We start from the raw sequence: 27,489 nt of genomic DNA on the forward strand, positions 1-27,489 counted from the left end.
TCAAGATAATTGTATAAACCAAGAAGGAAAGTGATTATGGAATTTAGATGCATTCCACAGTTGTGGAGACATTAGCTCGTGATGCTGATGCTGGCGACGGTGATCCAATTGCCCCACTTGTGATTGCGGTCCTTGCGGATCCTCGACTACGGCCAACCTTGGTTTGAGCAATCCGTGCGGAGCGTGTACGTGCCGCTGCACCTGCACCTGTAGCTGCCGACGAGATTGGCCTCGCGCTTGCACATTTGCTATGGGATTCCACGCTTGGTGGTTTAGGCGCCTCCTCCATGGCAGTAAGCAGTGGTGTGGATGGCGAGATGGCGGGTGGCGGCAGCGCGGAGAGTGGCGGGCGGTGGCGGCAGAGAGTGGCGGCCTGATTGCCTGAGTTCCTAGCAGTGGTAGTGCTCACGAGGCGGCGATGGGGGTTTGCACCGGTGGCTTGGTGTGGTGGGCGGTGGAGTTCACGCGGTGGTGGCGCCAACGGCGATGGGGGTTGGCGGCGGCCACTTGGTGCGGTGGGCGGTGACGCTCACGCGGCGGCGGCGGCGGCACGACACTGATGGCGATGGGCGAGTGGAGAGCTGTGACTGCGAGCCTGCGATGTGCTGCCGATGCGAGATGCAGATGTCGAGATGCGCCAATGCGATGCGAGACAACGAGATGCAGATACAGCGGCGGACAGGGACTTGCTTCTCGCTAGGGTGAGGTGAACTAGTGTTATTTTGATGTGTCTATTGGGCCAATGGGCCATACGTATGTGTGCTATTGGCTGTGGACCTGACTTGGCCTGGTAACCCCTTAGCTCGTTAAGGCTCGCGAGCAGCTCGCGAGCCAGCTCGAGCTTGCTCGTTATCTCTAACGAGCTGAAATGCCAGCTCGGCTCGTTAGGAAAATCAAACGAGCTGAGCCAAACCGAGCGAGCTAACGAGCCACGAGCTTCCTATCCACCCCTACTCGTGCCCCCCTTTCACACGGACGCAGATTCAGTGACATTCCCCCGTGACATTCTCGGTGACATTGAGTCACCGATATGTGGGACCCACATGTGCCTAGACCCACGTGGGTCCCACACGTCAGTGACTTAGTGTCATGGGGAATGTCACCGAATCCCAATCACTTTCACACGTGGTTCTTGGTAAGTTCTGTGCAGTAGGAGAATACATGCATGTAAAAAAAATTATATGTATAAAATTTGTATATATACGTATGAAATGTTTTACGTGTATATATAATATTTTTATACATTGAATATCTATTTCCTACTCTCGGGAGTAGTTATCCCCTGGTAGTGTACCGTTCATCTACTTCCCAATACGTACCCTGGATCTGGTTGATGGGAATCTATACTTTCTATAAAGTTGTAGCCCACTAAGTACAAAGCTCAATATGCAACCATACCACATCATCACACACTAGCAATAATACATATTAACCTCATGCAAACATACAACATTTTCTACAATTTATTTAATTGGGACAATTGCATCCATGCCCCCACTTTTAACCCCAACTCTTGTTTTACCCCCACTTTTTACGATTTACAATTTTACCTTCACTTTTTGAAAACAAACTAGACATTTGCCCTCACTTTTGATAGCTAGTTTGACTGTGTTAGTTTTAGGGTGAAATGACATTTATACCCTTAGTTGTTTGTTGCATTTTTTGCCCCTATAATAAACCACAATACGTAGATCAAACTGAATGTAATTTATCCTACGAATCAAACTGAATCAAGGGAGAACCACAATGATAAGAATATATCAAATTACATGTTAATCTCTTCAATGAAAATATGCTCCATTGATAGGATTTCCTCCATTGATGCCCTTCCCCTCACCTTCACCTCACATACACCGAGCCTCTGTTCTTCCCACTTCCAACCAAGCCCAACCGCCACCGATGCTCACTGCGTCGGAAGGCTTGGGGCCAATGCTTGCCGCGCCGTGCCGAAAGCCCTGGCAGCCCCTGCCATCACCACATTGGAAGCCTCGCCGCCGCTTGCCTTGCCACGCCAGAAGCCCTGCCGCCATCTGCCTTCGCCGTGCTGGAACCCCCGTGGCCGCCGCCTGCCCCGTCAGATACCTGCTGTCCACTTGCCGTTGCCGCGCACGCCAGAACCGCCGCCGCCAGTCCGCTTCTTGCCGTGCCTGCTCGCCGCCGCAGCGTAGCTGTTGCTCGTCATCGCCGCGTGGCTGCTGCTCACTGTGCATGCCAGAACCCCCCCACCTTGCTGCCGCCTGGCTACCGCCTCGCCGGAGCGCTGTCCCACGCTCGCCACCGCCTCGCGCATGCCTACACCGCCGCCACCGCCTCTAGGTCTAGGGTGGTTTGGGTGTTCATAGGCACAACCACACTTGGTGGGGAGGAGAGGGATTCCATCCATTTCCATTCACTCAGGGTAGAATGGTAAAATTGATATTTCATAAATCTTTTTTTAATTTCCATTTGTATTTCTTTAACACTTAAACGTGGGACCCACCAAACATGCGTTACAAATGGGGGCAAACAGCTGGTTCGTTTTTAAAAAGTGGGGGTAAAATTGCAAACCCTAAAAAGTGGGGGTAAAATAGAAGTTGGGATTGAAAGTGGGGGCATAGAGCAATGGTCCCTATTTAATTCTACAAATCAATATGTAAGTATATCCAATCATCACCCCTCACATTATTTGCACAATATTTTAACAAATCTATCTATTATTTTTATAATATTTAACATATAATTATCAATACGTTTTACATTAAAACGCGGGTATCATTTGTTTGTTTCATAATAAGTGTTGATAAATCCTAATGTTTTTTTTCTTTTTACTCCTAGCTTGATTGTCGAAAAAATATATTGAGAATTATTTAGTAACTAGCCGTCAACCCGTGCGTTGCACGGGCTCTTTATTTATATCATCATAAATATTAAAATTTTAGTTATGTATGAATATGTGGTCTTTTCTAATTACAATGGCTCTTAGATTATATTAAAAGAAGAGTTTTTATGAAATATACATTGTTAAATATTGATTCCTAATCCATAGAATACTTAAATGATAAAATTCATATTTATTAATTCATTTTGAGTATGACTTCCAATGGCATATTTTCTTAATACAATGTCCCAATATACTATTATTATATTAATAATAAATAAAACAATTTTACTCATGTGTATTCCTCAACATTGATTAAAAGAAAAGTACTTCATCTGAATTTGTTGGAGGAATGATTTATTTTTCTAAAGTAATGAATATCAATGAAAACATAAATTGTTCAACTGGATGAAGCATGCAACAGATTATAACAGATTATAGTGATATAGGATGATACACATATATATACTTATATATCGTGAGAACATGGCATAAAGGATCAAAATCAAATAACATATAGTATTAACATATAGTAAGAGGACACCAAGTACTACGTATAAATATTAATGGATTAGTTCTAGGAGCCAAATCAAGAATTCTGCTGTACTGTCCTACCATAATGTTAATGGATTGGTTCCGTGTCCAATAATTTTTCATTGTGTGCCATGTTAGGATAAAGTAGGATCAACAAAATGCATGGGATTATTCGTTTTTCCATGGTTTTGGAAAATAGGGACGAAAATAAACCATGTTTCACTGCACACCATTTGTCTTTTTCATGCATGCATGTATATTACTGAAGCAACGCATGCATATCTATTTCTTTTTTCCACGCATGCATTATTATCGAAAAAAACTGCACATGCATATCTATTGTTTTTTTCCATGCCCTTTGCCTTTGCATGACCACCTGTATAACGCAAAATTTATGATGAATCAACTAAATAATAGAATTATGCATCTATTTGCCAATATCAGGTGGAGGTTCTCTAATAGAATTTAGTACTTAGGGGATCTTTTTCTTCTGTTGGTGTCTATTAGTTTGTGTTTGCTTAGCGTTGTTTCTGCTATCGTGAACTTTCTGTGTAAGTTTTCTTCTGTGTGAGTTCTAACTCTTTGAGTAAAGGCCGGAATGTTACATTCCATTATCTAAAAAAATCTACTAAATAATATACGGAGAGTTTTTTTTTTGCGGGAATAGTTTAGGAAAGTCCGAACATATTTTTGAACATAAATATGAAAAAAGTTTTTAACAATATAATAATAAGGGTAGCAAATTCATATCACATAGGAAAAAAATACATTGTAAAACAAATATACTCCCTTCATCCACAAATATTTTTGATCCTAGACTTCAAATTCTATCCACAAATATAAGGGATTTAAGAGTAGAACTTTGTAAAGCCATCTCTCATTTAATATTTTTCGATCAATCTTATCCCTAACCATCGTTCTACTGCCCCTTCACCCCTTTTTTAAATTTATCTTCATTTTTCCTTCATTCCTAATCTCTTGAAATCGCTTATATTTAAGGAAAGGGTGAATATAAGAAGAATGGTGAAAGTAGATCAAATACAGATAAAAAGTCACACTATGCAAATTGATGGAATACTTACTTGAATAGTACATGCGGCGACCACTATGTATCTTCCTAAATGCCAGCGAATTTGTCAAAGCAAATAGATGGAAGACTTCTATGAATTATTATGGTACGATGACCATGGATTGGCTCGTCAGGTGCTAGTGAACTTGTTGATGCTGAATCAACATCCAAACATCAACAATATATACAGTATGGTGACGTAGATTAATTCCTATTGGACGCTGTGACAGATGAGAAGTATGCATGTAAAGAGAATTGAACTGGAAATTAGAAGTTAGAATCAAACCTTAACAATGGAGAAAACAACAATTAGCATTCGACTGACGTTGTGTGCTTTTCCAGCACTCACGGGCCGCACGTACGTCAACCTCGCCTTAGTGATTGTGTGCTGCTAGATCCGATAACGTTGATATATTCGCCTTTGCCACGGCCGAGCGAGCAGAACATAACTGGCGTACGATGTGCTTGTATGTACTGTTTCCTCCTGCCTTTCTCCGTCGTTTGCCGCTGCCGGCCGGCGCGATGGCCATGCCGTGCCCTCCCGTATCTTCCACTGCATCTGATCAGATCGACCTCAGTAAATATGGATGGACTCATCGGTTTAGAAAAAGAAACAAATACCCACGTTCGAAAGAAAAAGAAAAAAAGAATGCGTGCGTGAATGGATCATATTGATGGGCTTGAAAATATAGGTTACATGGGCTAGCTTTAAAAGACCCACCACGTGGAACTTGGATTAGATTGTAATCAACGGTTGACATATTATAGTTTGTTTAATCAATGGCTTGATCTTCCTGATTAACGTGAGAGCTCCAAAAAAGTGCCCGATTAGTATAGGTATAGAGGTATAGATAGATTCCTGCCGCAAAGCGTTGGGAATCAATATACAATAACCGGTTAGCATGCAGAGCCGGTCATCGAACTAAATAAATTTAGAAAATAGTTTGTTGGATTATTAAATTGTTTGATTAGCGCAATTAACCAAGCCACGTAATCGGGAAATGACTTCCCCATCTTCATGATTAGCAGGCTACATGCAAAACAGAATTTCAAACTTAGTGGGAAAGGAATATGGTGACCGATTTATTTTTTCTTCTCATCCGCTATAGAACAATTCAGTTATTTTATTGCGAAACTCATAACATGCAAAACTTATGGGTTGGTACTACACTTTTGGTAGTAACATACACTTTCGGCAGTAAAATACCGAGGAAAATATAGTAACTTATAACATGCATTAGTAACAGTATTGCCACAGTACTTGTGCATAGTAAAAATTTTAAATCTCAATCTTGTGCAAAGTACAAGTGCTAAAAAGTGCATGTGCAGGCTTTTCAAACTGCTAAACGATGTGTTTCATGAGAAAACTATCTATATGCAAGTTGCTCTAAAATATCAGATAAATATATTTTTTAACTTTGTAATAATTAAAACACAATTAAATACACGTTAATACCATCTTGTATTGCGTAAAACACTTAATTTTCATCTTCATCTATGAGTTTCAAACACCACCTAAGTACTAGTGATATTTTTTAATCTTTTAAACAAAAATATCTCTCACACCATATATTAAATTTGATGGTGGAAATGTTATGTTTTTTAGAATTCTAATCTCTTAAACGATAATATCTCTCACACCATCAAAATTTGAATTAGTTTGTTTTTTTAACTTTCCGAAAAAATTCCTTTCTATACTTTCCATTTCTGAAAATATATCTGGAATCCCAAAAATTTTCAGACCGTTTTCATCCCATCTGTGCGATATAATCACATATTGTATGTTTTGTATGACCTAGGAGTCGAAATGCTCATTGTTCACGAGATGGCTAACGGGCGATTGATCGCCCCTAGTGATGGCCTGTGGCGCCCCCCCCCCCCCCCCTCTTCCTCTCCTGTACGTTTCCTTTTTTTGGTGTACACCTCAAGTTATTTACACATGTAGAGTTTAGAGACCGAAAATTTATAAATCAAAAGTTTATATATCCGATTTAAATTTGAATTTAAATTCAAATATTTTTATATATAGTATTTCTATACATCTAAAGTTTATAGCCCAAAGTTTATAAGTCAAAATTTTATATACCCGATTCAAATTTTGAATTTGAATTCAAATATTTTTTATATATAGTATTTCTATACATCTAAAGTTTATAGACCCAAAGTTTATAAGGCAAAAGTTTACATACCCGTTTCAAATTTGAGTTTCAATTTAAATTTTTTATATATAGTATTTCTATACATATTTTTTTCTAACTTTGTTTTTTTATTATTTTAAATTTTATGGTGTACTGTAGCAGGAAGAGAAGAAGGGGAGGAGGAAGGGGGAGAAGAAGAGTGTATAGGGCTTCTGAAATTCCCATTGTTCGAGTGATTAACTAGTGGAAAAAGTTCAAAAAGGCTATCGCATGAGCGATCAGTCCTGTTTTCTACCAATTTTGGCCTGTGGTCCGATTCCTCTCTTTTCCTTTTAGGCCGTGTTGGTTTCTTCTGAAATTCCTATCTGGCTTGGCATGTGTTTCGTTTCTTTATTGGGCTTGGCATTCATTTTTCTGGAGAGAGCTGAATTTATGTGGGTATACTATCCATGTGCATCGCCTAGGATCGGGTGGAAGGCGGTGCTGTGGATGACGGAATACGGATGTCGGACGGAGAGGGTACCACTGAACGATTAATCGGAGTGCGGACGATTAATCAGAATTTCACGAAATTTAAAGTTTTGGACAAATATATGTACATAACTCATAATAGCTTGTTATTTTTGACAGATAAATACATATAACTACATATACACCTACTATTCTTAAATAAAAATAAGGATAACATGACATTAACTCGACATATTGTAAAATATAGGTCTGAACACTCATAGTTGTGTATCAAATAGTGATATGTTTGGTTCGTAACGCATAAAGGAAATATCGAAAGCAGGAAACACTATATAAGTGACACTAAAACAAGGTCCTATTCAAGATTCAAACAGAAGATTAAAATGAGGACAACAAAATATGGGAGATAGATTTGAAAGAGGATTAGATGAAAATAACTAACCCTAGACTCACAGGTTGCAGCGGCAGGAATGAGCTTCCAGGGTTTTGGGATTGCAAACAATGTTCTGCACCTATATATATGCTGATAGTTAAACAACTAATGGAATAGTATGTTATCGTGGGCTGGCTGGGTAGGGCCTTGTCACGTGATTAGGCCCGGTTATTCGGCCGATTAGTTGGTAGTGATGGTGATTATACGTCCCAGAACGACTAATGTGCACCGTTTTGCTAAAACATGACGGAGAGGTCGGCGCCACCATTTTAACGTCAATATATACGGCCGTATCAACCGTTATCTACAGCACTGCAAAATACTACTAGTTATTAATGGAAGGAGAGAGCATGCATATCAATTATTGTCGAAACAAGATTTCGGCAATACTAAAAAGAGGTGGCTATCAAGTTAGAAAAGTGGATGGATTTAGAGACGAGAAATTTTATACAGGTTCAGGCCGTCTTAATCAAGAAGTAATACCCTACTCCTGTCCGGGGATTGATCCGCCGAGTATATTATTGATCGTATGATCTGGGAGAAAATCGTGTCCCTAGAGGCCCTTCCTTATATAGAGAAAGGAGTCCGTCTTACAAAATACAGTCCATATCCCTAACGGAATAGGTAGTTACAGATAAAATACAATCTTAACCAACTAGGATCTCAGATATTTCCTTAACATACAAGTTTAGAATTTAACCCGAGTCCTTTTAAAGATATTCTATCTATACATGGCACCCCATACCCAGTCGGACTATACATGCCGTGTAGGTATGGGGTATCCATAAACTCCACAGTAGCCCCGGAGACCTTCACAGTCGACGAAACAATCTCTTCTCGTAGCACAGAATGATAATCCGAGTACTCCGACTTCTTCTGCCCTGATCTCCCGAGTACCAAAAATCAAAGACTGTGAAGGTCTAAAAATAGAAAAAACCGGGTGCATCGACTAGATGCACCTAATTAGGTGTAGCCCCTGACTATGTGATTAGTTAAAAAACTAAACATATAGTCAATATACAAACTACATCCAACCGAATATCATATAGTAAAGCATATGCGGCGTTCAATAAAACATCCAGCGGACTGCTTTTAGCTTTAATATACCAAAAATGGAGATATGAAAAGGCCCGAGTGAAAAACACTCTAAAGATCCATAAATTCACACATTTGATAAGAATTCGAGTAAAAACTCTCAAAAAGATCCATCAAACGTGATGTAAATGTGATAACACAACAAGTGATGAGTCTAAATAGCCTAGGCTATGACTCTCACCGTAAACATAAGCATATAACATGCCGAGTGAATGACTGTATTAAAATCAGTCATCTCAATAAAACCCAAACAGCCTTTGCAGCCTAATAAGGCCTACAAAATTAGTATAACACCTTTCTGTCGGGTACCTTTTTATTTGCATCGTATAATTCCAAGGAATCATCGAACCGCGTCAAAAAGGATTTTAACAGCATTGGGCCATATTGTTGTGAGCAAAAATTGCCAAAGCAAAAATGCCTAAGTCCCTAAGGATCACAACTAGCCACGCTAGCAACAGAATTGGGCTGAAGTACTGTATAGGCCCAGGCCCATTAGCACTCCTGAAACCCTAGCGAAATAAACGCCGAAGTCAGAGCGTCGTTTCGTCTTCCCCGCTGAAACTCTCGCCACTTTCCCCATTCTCTGCTACAGTGCAAACCACACCGGCGGAAGCTAGGGTTTACAAATCCACTCCGATCCATCCTCCTGAGTTCCACAAAAACCTTCCACGCAACCACCGCACTGATTCCCCATCCATTTCCAGCCATATCTCGGACCAAATCATATCATCCAGTTCGTATCCATGGCGGAAGAGAGAGAAAGCTTCGAGAGTCAGTGGGCGCCCTCTGATGTAACAGAGGAGAACCTGAAGGAGATGGTGGCGCACGACGTTCTTCCGGCGAAGGAGATCATTGGATGGCGTTCGGTGTTCGGCGAAGCATTCTCGAGCCCCGACACACATGAAGTCGTGGTATTTTCTCATTTCTTCTATGGCGGATTTTCTCTTCCAACCTCAAGTTTCTTCCGAGGAATTTTGGATTTCTATGGAATTAGCTTGCATCACCTAAACCCCAATTCCATAGTCCACATCGCCAATTTCATCCATGCTTGTGAAGCTTTTCTGGGGTTTAGGCCGCATTTCGCTCTATTCCGCCGCATTTTCTTCCTCAAGCCCCAACCCAACAAAAGCAAACCATGCGTAGTTGGAGGAGCCGGATTTCAACTGGGGGGGACTTTGAGCCAAAAATATTTCTCCATGCCATTCAAAACCTCGAATAAAGGTTGGCATGCGAACTGGTTCTATGTGCAAAACCCTGAGCCAGTGCTTCCCGGATACTCGTGTCTTCCCCCAGTTTATCACGATACCTGGAACTCACTGCCGATGGGAGAAGAAGCCGTCTAACCGCTCAACTTGTTGGATCGCATGCTAAAGCTGAAATAACAAGGTCTGCAGGGGAAACAAATCACCCGGCACTTCATCAAGACCCGGCTGGCTCCAATCAAGGAAAGATCCAGAACAACCTTTGAGTTTGACGGCAAGCATGACCCCAACCGAGAGAACCTAGAATCTCTTGAGTTTAAAATTATGCGGGAGAGAATGTCCAAAATCTTCTCGAATGCCATCGTGGTCAGCTATTCACACTTACGCCAGTTGTGCCATACAATGCCTTCAACCCTCCTCCACCGGTACGTATTATACAACTCAGCTTCTCCCAAAGCATGCTTTTATCTTCTGTAAGGTCAACTGAAAACTTGGACTATCATGCACAGGAATTTGCTTTGATGAAATCGGATCCTCCAATTGCTCAACGCCGATCACCTCGCCGGTAGACTGGTCAGGCGAGTGGAGGACCAAAAATTCGGTCTGATACTCAACCAAAAGCTCGAAATCAGCCAGCCAGTCAGACTCCTGCAAGAGGAAATTGGCTCTAAGTGATGATGAGGGCGATGATGCTGGAAAATCTAGCAATAAAGAGGTGACTGGAAAACAACCAAGGCAAACCAATACGAAGAAGAAAACATCCAGTCGTCCCATGCCGAAAATCAGGAAATCTTCCAGGTACAAATCATTTGGCCATCCTCCTTGTATTGCTACTCACCCACTATTGAAATAGCACTAATGGCATAACTCAAATTTGCAGGAAGCCATCTGACATAGATCCTTCCGGAAAGGACTCCGAGCCGACTGACATGGAGACGGGCCCTTCAAAAAAGACCGGGCCAGCTGCAGAGGATCGCCCGAGTGACGAACAACCGGCAACCGACAATATAGAAGCTAGCAACGAGCCCCCGACTAGGAACCAGTCGGCCGAGGCTAGAGTTGGTGCTAATCAGGAGTCCCCGATTGGAAACCAGTCGGGTACAGAACCAAATAGAGATATTCCCGAAGTAGAAGCTCAAACGAATAGCCCTTCTAGAAAGGATGCCAGTGCTGATCCAGGGTCCAGCTCTCCTGTTAAAGTACAAGAGCCTGCTCGTCCCCGACCGGAAATTATTACAGGTAAACACATCCTCCGAACCCGTTTTGATCTGACAAACTTTCTTCAATTGTTTCACCTTTATTCATGAATGCCTAAGGCCCAATGATCGGCGACGAAGAAGAGATCCTCCGAATACAGTCAGCTGAGGATTCTCGCCCACCCATTTTAGTCAAGTGGTGGGACGACGACATGCAACCTCAGGGAATTGTGATAAACAAGCAAAAGGAAGATGAGGAAGTATGCCTGCTGAAAAAGGCACTCGGGCAAGCTACTCGTATCATAAACGTAAGTCTCCCTATACACAGCTTCAACCATCCTGTTTGTCACTTTGCACAGATGCCGACAAACTCGCATTGCAAAGAATCCATCTCAGGAACGAGGTGAAGACTGCGACTCTCGAGAGGTTAGTTCCCCATCTTGGAACCCTTGAGGCCACCAGAAACTAGCTGCACGAAGCTAGGGAGCTTGCCAGGAAAACTGAGCATGATCTGAGGGATCGGATCGCCGAACTTCAAGACTCCAACTTCGAACTGAGCGGTTCATCAAAAGGTAAATACAATCTCTATCCAACTTACTTATGTTGCCCTCGTAATATCAATTAACAAGAAGCAATACAGTGCAAGCCGCCAAGATATCTCAACTGTAAAGCGGATCCAAGCTCTGGAAAACGACAAGGCCGAATTGGCGAGACAGAGGGACTCGGCCCTGAAAGATGTTGAAGGTACTAGTGACTAATACTTCAAAAACCATTCCTTTCTTTATGCCGACTCGTTGATATGAATCTATTCATGCAGATCGCAAAATCAAGTCCTAGGCTCAATTCGACGTCTTGGTCAACAAAAACAAGAGGCTTGAAGGGGCTAGGGATGAAGTCGCCAACGCTGCTACCCCACTCGTCCAAGCCATGTTCTTCAATAACAATGGTCCGAGTACATTTGATGCTTCCGAAATCTTCGACAAACTGAGAATTGCTCCGGATACATACTTTAAGAATATCAAGGAAGCTGGGAGTATGGTAGCAAGCCTGGTGTTGGCAATGACCAAGTCTTTATACCCGAAAATTGACATTGACGCCATTGATTGCTTTGCAGACGGGACGAGCGAAGAGGCCGCCCTTGACCTCATCAACGATGCGCAGAAAGCCGCCAATAAGATAGCCATTGATGTAGTTGAGAGATTCCAGGACAACGACCTTCGCCCGACTGGATCTGATAATTCCGATGATGAAAAAACTGACACCGACTGATGTTATATTATAACAATGATTCTGATGATGAAGATGATGGAGGCACAATTTGTACAATACTGATGAATTTATGCTGTGCTTGATATTTCAAACTTAGGTCCTGATTTCTTAAAAGCTTTTCTCAAACCTTATTGAGCCTAAAACCCGCAAAAGTTATTAAAAAACTTTCAGTCCTCATTGACTAAGCCAAAAAATCAAGCAAGGCAATGATAAATCAAGTAAGCAAATTGAATTGATAAAAATCACACTCCATTATTATTATAGTAGCCCCCGACTGATAACTCAAGGAAAAACTTGATGTTATCAGTCAAAGAGGGAAATACAAAAGTAATGCCTAAGCATAAAATCGATGAAGATGTTCGATATTCCAAGAGTTGTCGATGGGAGTACCGTCTTCACGCTTGAGTCGGTAAGAACCTGGCCGAGTGACTTCGGAAATTATGAATGGTCCTTCCCACAAGGGAGATAACTTGTGTCGATCCCGTGTAGTTTGAATTTTTCTCAGAACCAGGTCGCCGACTAAAAAGGCTCGTGATCGAACATTGCGATTATGATAACGGCGCAACCATCGCAAGTACCGAGCCGACTGAATTAAAGCTGCTTCGCGGGCTTCTTCCAGTCGATTAAGATCATCTACTCGGTTGTCTCTGTAGTGCTCCTCGTTGAAGTTACGAAAACATAAAGATTCAAATTCTACCTCACTGGGCAACATTGCTTTCGCTCCATAAACTAGAAAAAACGGCGACTGGCCTGTGGCCCGACTGGGTGTGGTGCGCAGGGACCAAAGTACATATGGCAGCTGTTCTACCCACTTGCCGGCATAGGGATGCAGTCAGTCGAAAACTCGCGCTTTTATCCCTTGAAGTACCATGCCATTGGCGCGTTCAACTTGTCCATTACTCATGGGATGCACTACGGAGGCGTAACAAATCTTGATGCCGAAGTCTTCACAAAAGTCTTTAAATACTTCGCCAGTAAATTGAGTGTCGTTATCAGTGATGATCCGATTGGGTACCCCGAACCGTTGCACAATGTTGATGAAGAAATCTCTAGCCTTGTCTGCCGTGATTGTAATGACCGGTTTAGCTTCAATCCACTTGGAAAATTTGTCAACAGCCACAAAGAGGTGAGTATAACCACCGACAGCCTTTTTAAACGGGCCGACCATGTCGAGCCCCCAAACCGCAAACGGCCAAGACAAGGGGATGGTTTGCAACTCCTGAGCTGGCAGATGAGTTTGCCGGACGAAAAATTGACAACCTTCACATGTTCGCACAATTTTGTCAGCGTCGGACACAGCTGTGGGCCAGAAGAAATCCTGCCGATAAGCCTTGCCAACAATGGTTCGTGAAGCAGCGTGATTACCACATATGCCTGAATGTATATCCTTTAACAATTGCCTCCCCTCCTCCAAAGATACACAGCGTTGCAGGATTCCCGATGGACTTTTCTTGTACAGCTCGGTCTCATGGATGACATAGAGTCTGCTGCGCCTGGAGATCCGCTCGGCTTCATCTTTATCTTGAGGGAGTTCTTGTTTGGTCAAAAATCTTATGAGGGCTCTCTCCAGTCGGCTTCAATCATGCTTATGTCTTGAGTATCCGTAGCCTCAATTATTTCTTTCCTTGGTATAGTTGGCTCATAGAGATGCTCAACGAAAACGTCGGAAGGAGCTGCTTCTCGCTTTGAACCGAAATTAGCTAGCCTGTCGGCTGCCTCGCTATTGTGCCGAAGAACATGGGTGAGCTCAAGTCCATCGAATCTGTCTTCCAACTTGCGTACCTCCTGTCGGTAGGTAGTCATATTATCATCGAGGCACGACCACTCTTTCATAACTTGATTAACAACCAACTGAGAATCTCCACGAACTATCAGACGCCGAATTCCCAAGGAGATCACGATCCTTAATCCGTGAAGCAGCGCCTCGTATTCCGCCACGTTATGGGATGCAGAAAAATGTATCCACAATACGTAGCTCAATCTTTCTCCAGTCAGGAAAATTAAAACAACCCCGGCTCCAGTGCCTGAAAGCCTCTTCGACTCGTCAAAATGCATGGTCCAATACTCCATCTTCTCCTCGGGCATGTCTTCTTGGCACTCAGTCCACTCGGCGACGAAGTCAGCTAAAGCTTGGGACTTGATCGAAGTTCGCGGCTTGAAAGATATGTCCAAGGACATTAATTCTAGGGCCCACTTTGCGATCTGCCCATTTGCTTCGCGATTATGAAGTATATCCCCGAGTGGAAACGATGTGACCACCGTGACCGAGTGGCCTTGGAAGTAGTGAGATAGTTTTCTGAAGGTAATCAAAACACCATATAATAGCTTTTGGACATGAGGATATCTTGTCTTGGAGTCGGCCAGAACCTCGCTAACGAAGTAGATTGGTCGTTGGACTTTTTGAACATGTCGGGTCCCAAAACTAATAACTTGGATCCGACTGAGATTAATGTATCAATCCCTGGATCAGTAAATATTGATACATGTAATACAGCTGGTTCTTCATTGCATACGTTAAAGTTTACAATACTAAGGGTTTTACAAGAATAGGTATTCATCTAATTAAACATAAGTACTAATATTACACAGCGGAAGTTCTAGTACATTCTGACTAGGAAGGTATAACCTCTAGGGATTTTCTAGGTTATCAGAGTCATCATAATAATAGTCATAGGGGTCTTACTCTTGACCCAAATCTGAAAAAGGTTAATGAGAGCAAGGGTGAGTATTCACAATACTCAGCAAGCTACCATGGAAATATGTTATGCGTTGGCATGGAGTAGAGTTCTTTGCAGAAAGCAATAATAGAAAATCTGGAAATATTAAAGAAAGAGTTTGTAAAATATATACTTTAGGTTTCTAACCAGGGTACCATATGAGTCCCGGTACTCAATTCCGTGAGCACGGCTATTCGAATAGTTTCATGAATACTCTACTGCAGTAGATGTACGCTTTACCCGTAGTCCACGACTTGCCAATATTCATTAGCTTAGTCATGGCCCAGTATTAGGTTATTAACAATTGTGGTACCTGTTCCATGAACTTATATCCTCATGCGCTCTGAACGTGACGTTAACAGCAGCGAGAGGAGTTATGGCGCTCCCGGGGTATTTAAGGGGAACTGATCATATGACACCACGTCATCTCGATCAGGGTTTAGAATTATAACCATAATTATAATTGAGCTTAACAAACTAATTACCTGTACATGGTAATGGTAGAAATTGCCCTTCGCGGCTATAGTTGCTTCCTGCTCGAGGACTTAAAAATAAGAACCACTACACAGAGGTACCACATTGCTAAGTAACATAATGACTAGGTTTGTCCCCATTCTAGAACTGCGGTCGTACCCGTTCGTTTGACATAAGTACCTGGTGATAACTATATCGATCGAAACAATACTAGCCACCCGGAAATCATCCAATTCCTACGTACTGTCCCAATCTAAGTATAAAATATTTTAACCAGATTGTAAGCAAAATATGCAATACTAAATTATCTGGGTTTCTATGGTTGAATTATGCATATAAAAATAGAGTATTGAATAGAAAGGCTATAAATAAATAATTTGTAAAATATAGGCTTAAATGATCAAAAGGTAAATAGTAACTTGCCTTACTCGATGTCCTGAGATTGACTGATATTATCTAATGTGTCAGAAGAATCCTCAAGACCTAGGGTTAAATATATAAAATTCAAATTCAAAAGGAATTCGAATAAAATCCAAAAATAGGCAAAAAATGAAATAAAATGAGAAAATAGCAAAAATAGCCTCAAAAGATAGAGAAAGATTTTAGAAGAATTTTGGTCCAAATTTCACAGGAATTGGGTTTATATTTTAAAAGATATGGGCTTCTAAAGATTGGATTTGAATTAAATTGAGAAGTTAGAAAGGTTACTATAGAGGGGCCCACCCGTCTTTTATCTTCTTCTCTGTCTTTTTCTTTTCTTCCTTCTTCCCGTCTCTTCCTTCTTTCTCCTTCGGTTGTACAGAGAGGAAGGGGAGGAGGGGTGCCGGTTTTCCGGCGGCTGGAAGGCGGCGACGCCGGCGGCGGATGGTGTTCCCGAGCACCGCGCATCCGGGGAGGGTGGTGGCTGGCGGAGGGAGAGAGAGGGATGGCCGGAACGGCAGCTGCAAGAACTTACTCCGGCCACTAAAAGAAGTGGCGATGGTGGCTGCTATGGGGTGGAAGAGAAGGGGAAAACGGGAAAAATGGAATCACCTCGGCGAGGCAGAGTTGGTGGCGCAAGGGTTTGGCTTGCGAAGCTCCAGTGAGGGAGATCGGCCGGGGGCAGCCATGGCCGGACATGGGAGAGAGAGAGAGAGATGAAGCTCCATTTGTATGTAGAGAAGGGGAGGGATGGCCGGCTATTTATAGAGGAGAAGGGCGGTGGGGAGAGGCGGTTGTGGAGGAGGAGGTCAAGGAGTGCACGACGACGGTGGCGTGAAGATTCGAAAGACAGCGGCCGGCTTCGTTTCCTTAGCGGCGAGGGAAGGCATTGGCGGCGGCGTGGGCGTGTGGAACACGCGCACCTGGAGGAGGATAGAGGCGGCTGCCTCTCTTGGGCCGGCTGGGCCAATTGGGCCGAAGGGAAAGAAAAGGATTTCGGCCCAAAAGAAGTATTTAGGAATTTCGAATATTTTGCCTAAGGAGAAAGAATTTATCTAGAGATCTTTCGAAGAGTTTTGCAAAGATTATGCACTATAAAAATGTCTCACTAATAGAAAGGTAATCTAGAGAAAGTTTCTAAGTTTTGGAATTTAAAGAAAATTTGCTAAATTCACTAAGGTTTAGGATAGGGCAAAATTTATGGTTTATTGGTAAACTAGGTTAAGGGGGTTCTAAGGGTAATCCTCGAACCAAAATCAAAAATAAAAAGATAACTTTTAAAGAGAATTTTGATTTTGCTAATCTAAGATTAAAACCAGTCAAAAGCTAGCATGATGCAGTCAAATTTTAGTTTAAAAATTTGAGGATGTTACAGAACATGGCCTTCTTCTTCACGCTCAACAACCAGGACTGTGCTTACGACCTGGGAAGTTGCCGACACGTATAATAACAGCGGCTCTTGCGGGTGTGGTGAAGCTAAGACTGGTGGAGTAGTGAGAAGTTTTTTGAAGTCTTCAAAGGTTTTTTATGCTTCGGGTCCCCACTGGAAATTGTCTGTTTTCTTCAATAGCTTGAAGAAGGGCATTCCCGCTCGCCGAGTCGCGAAACAAACCGGCTAAACACCGCCATGCAACTAGTCAGCTTTTGAACATCTTTCTGGGAACTTGGCGGCTTCATGTTGAGAATGGCATTGATTTTCTCCGGGTTGGCTTGTATGCTTCTATGAGACACCATAAATCCAAGCAGCTTCCCTGACGGTACTCCGAAGATGTAATTTAAGGGTTTAATTTCATCCTGAAAGCGCGGATGCTCGCAAAGGTTTCTTCTAGATCCGTGATCAAATCATCCTTCTGCTTGGTCTTGATGACTACATCATCCACATAAGCTTCAACGTTGCGGCCGATCTGAGTTGAAAAACATCTCTGGATCATGCGTTGATAAGTTGCTCCTGCGTTCTTTAATCCAAAGGGCATGGTGATGTAGCAATATGCTCCGAAGGGCGTGATAAATGAAGTCTTTAAGCAGTCAGATTCCTTTAGTCAGATCTGATGATACCCTGAATAGCAATCTAAAAAGCCGAGTAGCTCGCAGCCGGCGGTTGAGTCAACTACATGGTCAATGCGAGGCAACCCAAAAGGATCTTTGGGACATGACTTGTTGAGGTCGGTGTAGTCAACACACATACGCCATTGTCCCGTCTTTTTCCGAACCAGGACTGGGTTATCCAGCCAGTCGGGATGAAGGACTTCCTTGATGAAGCCGGCTGCTAACAGCTTGGTCAGTTCCTCCTTGATCTCATCCTTCCTATCCTGTGCGAAGCGGCGGAGTCGTTGCTTGATTGGTTTAGCGTCTTCCTTAACATGTAAAGAGTGCTCAATCACCTCTCTAGGAATACTAGGCATATCAGATGGTTTCCACGCAAAGATATCTTTATTATTTTGAAGAAAGGTGATGAGCGCGCTTTCCTATTTACAATCTAACACAGCGCCTATTACAGCAGTCTTAGTAGGATCAGAGGGATCTAGAAGAATTTTCTTGGTCTTGGCGTCGCTTTCTCCGCTCTTGGGTATCTTGGTTGCAGGCACTTCTCCTTCGCTTGCTATGGACGTAGCCAGTCGGATTTCTTCTCGGGCGAGCGTGATCTCGCGGGTCTGAGCCATCTCGCTGCTTTCCTTGTCGCATGTAACGGCTTGCTTGATGTTGCTCCGCAGGGATATAACTCCTCGAGGACCAGGCATCTTCATCATCATGTAGGTATAGTGCGGGACGGCCATGAACTTGGCTAACGCCGGGCGTCCGAGTATGGCATGATACGCTGTCTCGAAATCAGCAACTTCGAAGCAAACGTTTTTATGTGTGGAAGTTCTCCCGAGTGCCAAAAGTAACCGGAAGAGTGATCTGGCCGAGTGGCGTAGCGGATAGCCCTGGAATGACTCCGTGAAAGGGCGCATTAGTCGGCTTTAATTCCGCGCGAGGGATCTGCATGTCGTCCAGGGTTTTGGCGAAAAGGATGTTGAGTGCAATGCCATCGTCGATGAGGGATCTGCGAAGCTTGACGTTGCGAACCACTAGGTCTAGTACCAAGGGGTACCGCCCCGGGTGGACCACTCGGTCAGGGTGATCCGAGCAGTCAAACTTAATTGTTGTCTCCAACCACCAAAGATATTGGGGCGTATTGGGCTAAATAGCGTTAATCTCCCGTTCGGTCAGCTTTTGCTTCCTCTTAGATTCATAAGCCAGGGGTCCACCAAAGATGTGGTTGAGTTCCTTGCGATAGTCTTGAAAACCAGTCGGGGCATCATCGTCATCGCCTTTCTTCTTCGACGTGCTTTGATCTCCGTCGGAGGCCTTACGTGCGTTCTTGGCGTATTGTTCTGCAAACTGTTTGTAGACGAAGCAATCTTTGGCCGCGTGATTGGAATTGGGATGATGCGGACATTGGGAGTTCATGATCTTGTCGAAAGTGTTGACGCGCGAACGTTGTCGGGAGGAAGGTGTAGTCGTTGCCACAAGTTCCTTGGGCATACGCTTACGGTCCTTGTGATTGGTACTTCCGCTCCCCCTGTAGTCGGCGTATCTTTCTTCGACTTCCACGTGGTGCCCGACTGCTTGGACGCGATAATGGCATCTTCGGCTGTGGCATACTCGTTGGCTTTTTCAAACATCTGCTTGACCGTCTTGGGAGGCTTGCGCCCGAACTTGCCGACTAGGTCTTCGTGATGAATTCCCTTGGTGAAGGCGGCGATGATGACGTCGTCGGTAATGTCGGAGATCTTGTTGCTTTGCTCAGAAAAGCGTCGAATGTAATCTCGAAGGGATTCTCCAGACTTCTGAATGACGTTGTAGAGATAAAAATGTGTACCAAGGCGTTCAAAGGTGCCTTGAAAGTTGGCGATGAAGTGGTCGCGAAGTTCCGCCCATGATCCGATTGTGCCACGGGGTAACCCATGAAGCCAGGACCGGGCAGAATCCGCTAGAGCCACAGGCAAGTAGTTTGCCATGGCTTTGCTGTCTCCTCCTGCTGCACGAATTGCGAGACCGTAGACGGTGAGCCAGGACTCCGGGTTAGTGGTGCCATCATACTTCTCGAATCCAGTCGGCTTGAAGCCGGCTGGCCAATCCACTCGACGCAGGTCGCTTGTAAAGGCAGCGACTCCATCCACGTCATCGTCGTGGCGATCCGGTGAATGGTGGGGGGCGTAGCCTCGTGCCGCGCGGCGCTGGTTGATTGTATTGCGAAGATGGACGGGGCGCCTGCGAGGTGGGGAGCGTGGCTATTCAACTCGGCGATCCCTGTGTCGTTCGGGAGGCGAGTGGACAGATCGCTCGTCGTGACCCCTGCTCCTGCGACTAGATCCCGCGCCGGCGACGCTGAGGGTCGGTTGATGATAGTCTTGAGATCGAAGATGGGGAACTCGGCTGCCAGTCGGCGTGCGGACGCTTGCAGAGTTAACCGGGACCGAAGCAGCGATCATGGTCTTGGTCTGGTTCAAGATGTTGACGATGTGATTAGCTTGATTGAGTGCGTCTTCCTTGAGGAGGCTGTCGAGGAGGGTGATCGCTGCAACCGCGTTCTGTTGAGGGGTGTGAAAAACCGCAGTTCCCTCGACGTCTTGCTACCCGATAAGCTCTCGTGCTCATCGCCCGGCGTCCAAGGCCCGTTGTCGTCGGTCCTCAGCCTCTTTTGCAGCCCGTTCGCGTTTCTATTGCTCACGCTGCAGCCGTTCTCGCTCTTGTGCTTGGCGCTCCTCCTCCAGTCGGCGTCATTCGGCTTCCTGTTGTATGCGTAGCTCTTCTGCTTCCCGGGCTTTGTGCTATTCTTCCGTCTCGTTGTCAACCATGAAGATGCCGAAGTAGAGAGGCGTGTAGTTGTCTTCAAAGCCTTCGTCGAAGTCGTCGAGGTTGCGGTAGTCGTAGCGGTTGCCGAAGTCGTTGTACTCCACGATCTCCGTTGGTCGCGAGTCGACGCCGGGGAAGCTGAGGTAGCCGTCCAGTTGTTCCGTCAAAACCGTGCCGAGTGGCTGGAGTATAACGCCGACTTCCCTAGAGCTAGGCCGGACCGGGGCTGAAGCCAGGTCCTGCCTAGGCCTACGAGGAGAAGACGCCCTTGTGGTGAACACAGCAGCCAGATCATCGGGGAGTTTCATCAGGTTTGGCGGATAGGCCCCATCGTCTTGATTGGGTCGTTTTGAAGTAGATTGGATCTCGTCCGAGTGGTTTGGAGCCAACTCGGTAGAGATGATCTTGGGGTAAACCTCGGCCGAGTTCGGGATACCGAACGGAGCGGAGATCTGGTCTCTTCCCGACTGGTTCAAATTCGAGTCGAGGAGAGAAATCTTGCCGAAGTCGTTGGTGATGAAGTCGAGGCTGCCGAACCGGAACGCCTGCCCGGGAGGGAAGACGAAGTCGTCGATGCCGGAGACGAAACCCATCGCACTAATCGGCGAAGAACTTGGCGTTACCCCTACCTGGCGCGCCAACTGTCGAAATAAGATTTCGGCAATACTAAAAGGGGGTGGCTATCAAGTTGGAAAAGTGGATGGATTTAGAGACGAGGAATTTTATACAGGTTCAGGCCTTCTTAATCAGGAAGTAATACCCTACTCCTGTCCGGGGATTGATCCGCCGAGTATATTATAGATCGTATGATCTGGGAGAAAATCGTGTCCCTAGAGGCACCCGGACCCTTCCTTATATAGGGGAAGGAGTCCGTATTACAAAATACAGTCCATATCCCTAACGGAATAGGTAGTTACAGATAAAATACAATCGTAACCAATTAGGATCTCGGATATTTCCTTAACATACAAGTTTAGAATTTAACCCGAGTCCTTTTAAAAATATTCTATCTATACATGGCACCCCATACCCAATCGGACTATACATGCCATGTAGGTATGGGATATCCATAAACTTCACAATTATAGAGGCAAATGAAAACGACGAAACAATGAAAACAGGTTGACAGTGATTTCTCTCTAGAATCTTGTCGCCCATCTTGGCTAATCTTCTGGTTGTAATATTCTCACTACACCCTTCACAGATCTACTGCCATCTGGCACATGATCATCTCTTCCGTTATCTTGTTGATTACCCTGCTTTTGAAAACCAATCGATCTGTTTCCCTCTTTCCAAATATCCCACAACATAAAGATGAATTAGATCGGATACCTTTTCTTTTTGTTGCTCATCCGGCCCATTCGGCTGTCCGCACTAGTTTCAATTAGTGATTTGTTCCCTGATACAGCGGCTGAAAGAAAATTCTGCCCAATTCTTTTGCCAAATCCCTGCCCCAACTGCTAGCTAGCGAGAATGAGAAATTTTTCAAATGGTGTTGCATCGTCCCCATGTTCCAAAACATAAATATCAAACATAATAGTTATTGTTCGGCCATCCTCGGCTTTGTAGTCACTCTGAAAACCATAGCCGATTGTAGTACAGCAGCCAAGCAAAGAATGTTTGCTTAGATTGTCCTAGGTTTCCCAAACGGTTTATCATTTTCCTTGGACTAAATGCCATATTACACAAGGGTGGGGTTTGTAGTATCTAACTCTAAGGTGCTTAGCCAGCTTCTATCACTATGAACTGGCCTTGATATGCAATTTTCCACATTCCTGACAGCCTACAATACATGTTGCGGCTTAAAAACCAGCGCTAATTATTATAAATGTTAGTGCCAATACGTTCTTAGTTATAACTGGCACTAATGGACAAGAATACATCACGCCACTTCTAGATAAAAAACTACAAAATGGTCTTAGCTACCTATTTCAATGTATCTGCCTCATATAGATGGAGTAGTAATCGACTAATCGTGGTCTTGCTTGCATACAAAATGGTCTTAGCTACCTAATTTAATATATCTGCCTTATATAGATGGAGTAGTAATCGTGGTTTTTCTTGCATAAATAATGGTTTAGACAATTGCAGGCTTATAGCTGACTCTTGAAGCTCAATCCTGTCACCACCTGGTGGTATGCTCCAACTGAACCCTTGCAGAAGCCTTGCAAATAGCATCATTGTAATTGAAGTTCCAAGTGACACGGCAGGACAGCCACGCCTACCAGCACTAAACGATACAAAACGTAACTCTGGCTCAGCTAGCACCACAGTACCAGTACTTTTCAGATGTCGCTCTGGTCGGAATTCGAGTGGTTTATTCCATGCTCTAGGGTTTCGACCGATCCCAATTCGGCTTAACATGACATGGCTACCCTTTGGGATCATGTATCCGGCGACGGTGGTGTCTGCGATGGCAACATGGGGTGGGTTGAATGGGTGGTAGGGGTGGAGGCGGAACGCCTCCCGGATACATGCCTTGAGGTATGTGAGGTTATGAACGTCGGATTCCTCAACAAGCCTTTCTCTACCAACAACTATATCGAGTTCATCCACTGCTTTCTTCATGACCTTTGGATTGTTCACCATCTCTGCCAGTGCCCACTCTACAGCATTTGATGGGTTGTCCACGGTAGCAAGGATTATTTCCTGCGGCCATAAGATCAAATTAAAACAGTGTTGGATTTTCATCCTTCAATGGGCAACCTCTAATATGCCTTTATACTTCTTAAATACAATCAAAATTTTCATGAGAACTTTTGGAAAATTGACAATAATATTAAGTATGTACTGACATCTACTGAGGTCTCAACAGTCAAATCTAGACTGGACAAATATATAGAAAACAGAAAAAAAATCCAGAGATGAACACTACAATATTATGTTCATATATAGTTTTGATCTGTCTCTTTTGTTTCTCGATGCGTGGGTTGAGTTTAGAATGAGATAATAGATGTGAATTATCCTAGACTTACAATTCTTTTCAAACATTTTCATAGCTATTTTTCAAAAAGAAACCATAGATATTTTGCACGTTCGCTATCAAATCGTCATAACTAACGGTTAATTTTAACTTCAAAATGAATGAAACCCCACCATAGTATATCTTTACATATAGCGAACCAAAGACCTCACTAATTGTTTCTAAAATATAATCACTTCTACCATTAGAAATTTGGACCAAAATATAAGTACTTCAAGCGTACTATTTTTCTTCCGAGGACATATCTATATAGTCCAAGTTTGAAAAAAAAAATTATGTGATGGTGTAATAGAGCTTATTACCAGTGTTTCTGCCTTGATCTCATCTAGTGACAACAACGGTTTCCCTTGTGCATCCTCCAAGGAGATCAACACGTCCAGAAAATCGGCAACTTCTCTCCTCTTATCACCATTTCTCCTGAGAGATTTCCATTCTTCCATCCTTTCCATTATGATAGGATCATGCAGCCGACTGAATGTGTCCATCAGGCCATTGACAACCTCCTCATGGCCATCCAAGTCAAGCCCAACCAGTGTTGGGAAGTAGTCGGAGACGGAGAAGGCGCCGTGGTAGTCCAGCGCCGTGAAGAGCTTGTCGATGTGAGGCTCCTCATCACGGCCAGGACCGACATTGCCATCGCCGGAGTCGAAGTGTCTCCGACCAAACACCAGCTTCCTGATGATGTTGCCACAGAAGTATCTCGTTACGTGCCGGACATCTACAGTGCCATTATTACAGTTACTGTAGACGTAATTGACAAGGTGGTCTGCCTCCTCGACGCGCCGGCCGAGCATCCGCCGCTCCATGGCCGGCGAGAGGATCTCCGAGGCGAGCACCCGCCTCATCTTCCTCCACTGGTCACCGGCCGGCGACATGATGGTGTTCTTGTACCCGAAGCTGAACGCCCGCGACGCGAACGACGATGGCCGGGAGGCGAGCACGGCGTCGTTCTTGCGCAGGACCTCCCGGGCCATCTCCGGCGAGGCGACGGCGATCACGTGGACGCGGCCGAAACGGAGGCACAGGATCTCGGTGTCCATCTCGTCGAGCAGGCGGTGGATCCACCTGAACACCGGCTTGTTCATCAGCATTTGGTGCATGTTGCCAACCACCGGCATGGTACCTAGCCCGGGTGGTAGGTTGGGTTGTTGCTTCCTCTTGACCGCCATGGCAGCTGCCTGCTTCTTGATCCGATAGAACAACGCAACGAGCAAGAGGATGGCCATGGCTATTGACATCAGAAAGGTGAGGACATATGCATGGTCATTTTGGGCTATGAGTTGTGATGGCATGATGGTATCGTTGTTCTTGTGCATGATTACTGATTTTTTTTTTTGTGTGTGGGAGTGCAGATCTGCCTAGCTAGTTATATCACTGATTCTGTGGCCAATTAATTTATAGATGGAATTCTTTTTTTTTGAGAGGTTATAGATGGAATTCTAAACACGTGCGGAATATAACGTCATCACGGTTTCCTTTTCAATAAAGAAATAACTATTGCTAGCTAGTGTGACGCGTGGTGCTTGGGTTTTGTTGTTCCATTCAAATATTGACAAATGTCCTGAAAAAAGGTGTGCTCTATTTGTCGCCAACTAATTGACACGAGTCGATCGCTATTCATTTTTCGAACTTCAATCATCTATTCTTTAAATTAATGTAAATGTTCCAAAATATTTTATATTATATAAACATTTTTTTGATAAATGTATATTTTTTAATAATTTTTTTGTAATTTAGAAGCTATATACTCCCTCCGTCCAAAAAGAAGACAAACCCTGGGTTTCTATATTTAACGTTTGACCGTCCGTCTTATTTTAAAAAATTATAAAAAAATTAAAAAGACAAGTCACATATAAAGTATTAATCATGTTTTATCATCTAACAACAATGAAAATACTAATTATAAAAAAATTTATATAAGACGGACAGTTAAACGTTAGACACGGAAACACAGGGTTTGTCTTTTTTTGGACGGAGGGAATAGTTGTTACAGTTGGAATAGTACCATTCAATACTCTCAAAATGATAGGAAAGAATACTAATTACTCTAGGTCGGTAATACTAGCAAAGTGCCCGTCGTCTCGCGACTCTCGCCGGCCGCCAACCTGGCGAGCACGCTGGCATGAACCAGCTCGTCGTTGGTGCCACTGATCTGCTCCCACTCCCCCTGACATCCGCGCTTCTCCCCAATGGCAGCCCGATGAGGAGCGGAATGAGGAAGATGGGGCGGTACCGATCTGATGGACGGGAAAGGGAAGGAAGACAAGAAATATAAGGGTCACTGACCGAAAATGCTAAGGGGCGATCGATTGCCCCTAGGGCGCCCCCCTTGGCTCCACCTGGTTTTTTTTCTACCGCATTACTTTTCTATTTTAGTAAATTTATGCACCTAAATTTTGTACATATTAAGTTTACACATTTAGAGACTCAAAGTTTATAAATAAAAAGTTTATATATCCGATTTAAATTTGAATTTGAATTCAAATGTTTTTTATATATAGTATTTCTATACATCTAAAATTTATACACCTAAAGTTTATATATCCAAAGTTTATAGGTCTAAAGTTTACATACTCGATTCAAATTTGAATTTGAATTCAAATATTAGTTTATAGACCCAAAGTTTATAAGTCAAAAGTTTACATACCTGTTTTAAATTTAAATTTGAATTTAAATTTTTATATATAGTATTTCTATACATAAGTTTTTTCAACTTTGTGTTTTTTATTTTTTTATGGTGTAGTAGGAAGAGAAGAAGGGGAGAGGAAGGAAGAGTAGTGTATAGGGGGAATGGGGGGTGATTGCCTGGGGCGATCACCCGCCCATTAGGCGGCCCCATCACTGATAGGTGGGCACCATAGGATGACTCAGCAAATTAGACCAAGTCAAAGCACCACATCAGCTAAACTACTGAGGGAGACAAATTATACCGGTTTTAAAGTGAACTTATTCCATAGAAAAAAAGACCTGCCAGAGTGAATTTGGTCCAATCGGCCCAACAAGCTAAACCAACCCAATTAACTAACCCTAAAACTTCGGCTCTCTCCCACTACAAATCGCACGCCGCCTCTCTCCCACTACGCATCATGTGTCGTTTTCCCTGCACCGCATCGCTCCTCTCTCCCACTCCGCATCACGCGCTGCCATTTTTCCCTGCTCCGCATAGCACTTCCTCTTTCGCTCTCCGTAGCAGACCGTGCGTCGGCATCGCTGCTGCCGCCACCGCCACCTTTTATGCCGCGGTTCTTCCACCTCATCCTCTGTCCGTACATTGTTGTTGACGCATGAAACACACACTGGCCTTAGAAATCTGCTTAGCTCTAGTGCAGGTCCAAAGGTTGACGAGATGCGGGTGTGCCAGTCAGTTTGATCCTGCAACTGACAAGATAAGCAAATAGCAGATCAATGAGCCGATTGTCTGACAAGCCGATGTAGTAATTCCAGCCGATAGCCGATACCAGCCGATAGCGATTGGGTTTTGAACAATCGGTTATATGTCCAATGTAGATAATGATATAAAGGCGATCGGCTGATGATGACAAATAATAATAATTTAATCCAGTATAAACCAAGCGGCTAACAATATGATATAATAGAACAAGTATTGATCCGAAGGTTAAAGCATATATCAGCTGGAGGTACGATGTCATAAAATCTATAAGATTACATAGATCAATGAAACCTTTATTCTCATCGGCTAGATCCAACTTATATATTATGTAATCCTTATAAGCGGATGCAATGTGCATATAACATATCGGCTAGCACCCCGATAAAACACTAGTATGAACC

The 27,489-nt window shown here is 43.8% G+C and overlaps 2 protein-coding genes across 2 annotated transcripts; one reads left to right on the plus strand and one right to left on the minus strand.

The window, feature by feature from the left end:
* Window positions 1-486: 486 nt before the first annotated feature.
* Window positions 487-12,264, plus strand: LOC127770208 (uncharacterized). Its single transcript, XM_052295875.1, has 5 exons — window positions 487-701; window positions 10,436-10,597; window positions 10,680-11,038; window positions 11,116-11,292; window positions 12,110-12,264. The coding sequence occupies exons 1-5, from the start codon at window positions 487-489 to the stop codon at window positions 12,262-12,264; spliced, it is 1,068 nt and encodes a 355-aa protein (XP_052151835.1).
* Window positions 12,265-22,724: 10,460 nt separating this feature from the next.
* On the minus strand, window positions 22,725-25,013 carry LOC127772029 (tyrosine N-monooxygenase-like). The gene is made up of 2 exons (XM_052297998.1): window positions 24,000-25,013; window positions 22,725-23,363 (listed from the first exon to the last, which is right to left on the minus strand). Exons 1-2 carry the CDS (start codon window positions 25,011-25,013, stop codon window positions 22,725-22,727), a joined length of 1,653 nt encoding a protein of 550 aa, XP_052153958.1.
* Between the last annotated feature and the right edge of the window lie 2,476 nt (window positions 25,014-27,489).

The sequence above is a fragment of the Oryza glaberrima genome, chromosome 4 (genome assembly GCF_000147395.1).
Source record: "Oryza glaberrima chromosome 4, OglaRS2, whole genome shotgun sequence".
Classification (NCBI taxonomy): domain Eukaryota; kingdom Viridiplantae; phylum Streptophyta; class Magnoliopsida; order Poales; family Poaceae; genus Oryza; species Oryza glaberrima.

What these genes read in the sequence shown, in the direction of transcription:
- LOC127770208 (XM_052295875.1), top strand. Translation starts at nt 487, where the DNA reads ATGGGGGTTGGCGGCGGCCACTTGGTGCGGTGGGCGGTGACGCTCACG. An exon ending in AAAATCAGGAAATCTTCCAG is followed by an intron (nt 10,598 to 10,679) that starts GTACAAATCATT and finishes TCAAATTTGCAG; the next exon opens with GAAGCCATCTGACATAGATC. An exon ending in GGCACTCGGGCAAGCTACTC is followed by an intron (nt 11,293 to 12,109) that starts GTATCATAAACG and finishes ATTGCTTTGCAG; the next exon opens with ACGGGACGAGCGAAGAGGCC.
- LOC127772029 (XM_052297998.1), bottom strand. Translation starts at nt 25,013, where the DNA reads ATGCACAAGAACAACGATACCATCATGCCATCACAACTCATAGCCCAA. An exon ending in AGATCAAGGCAGAAACACTG is followed by an intron (nt 23,364 to 23,999) that starts GTAATAAGCTCT and finishes TTATGGCCGCAG; the next exon opens with GAAATAATCCTTGCTACCGT.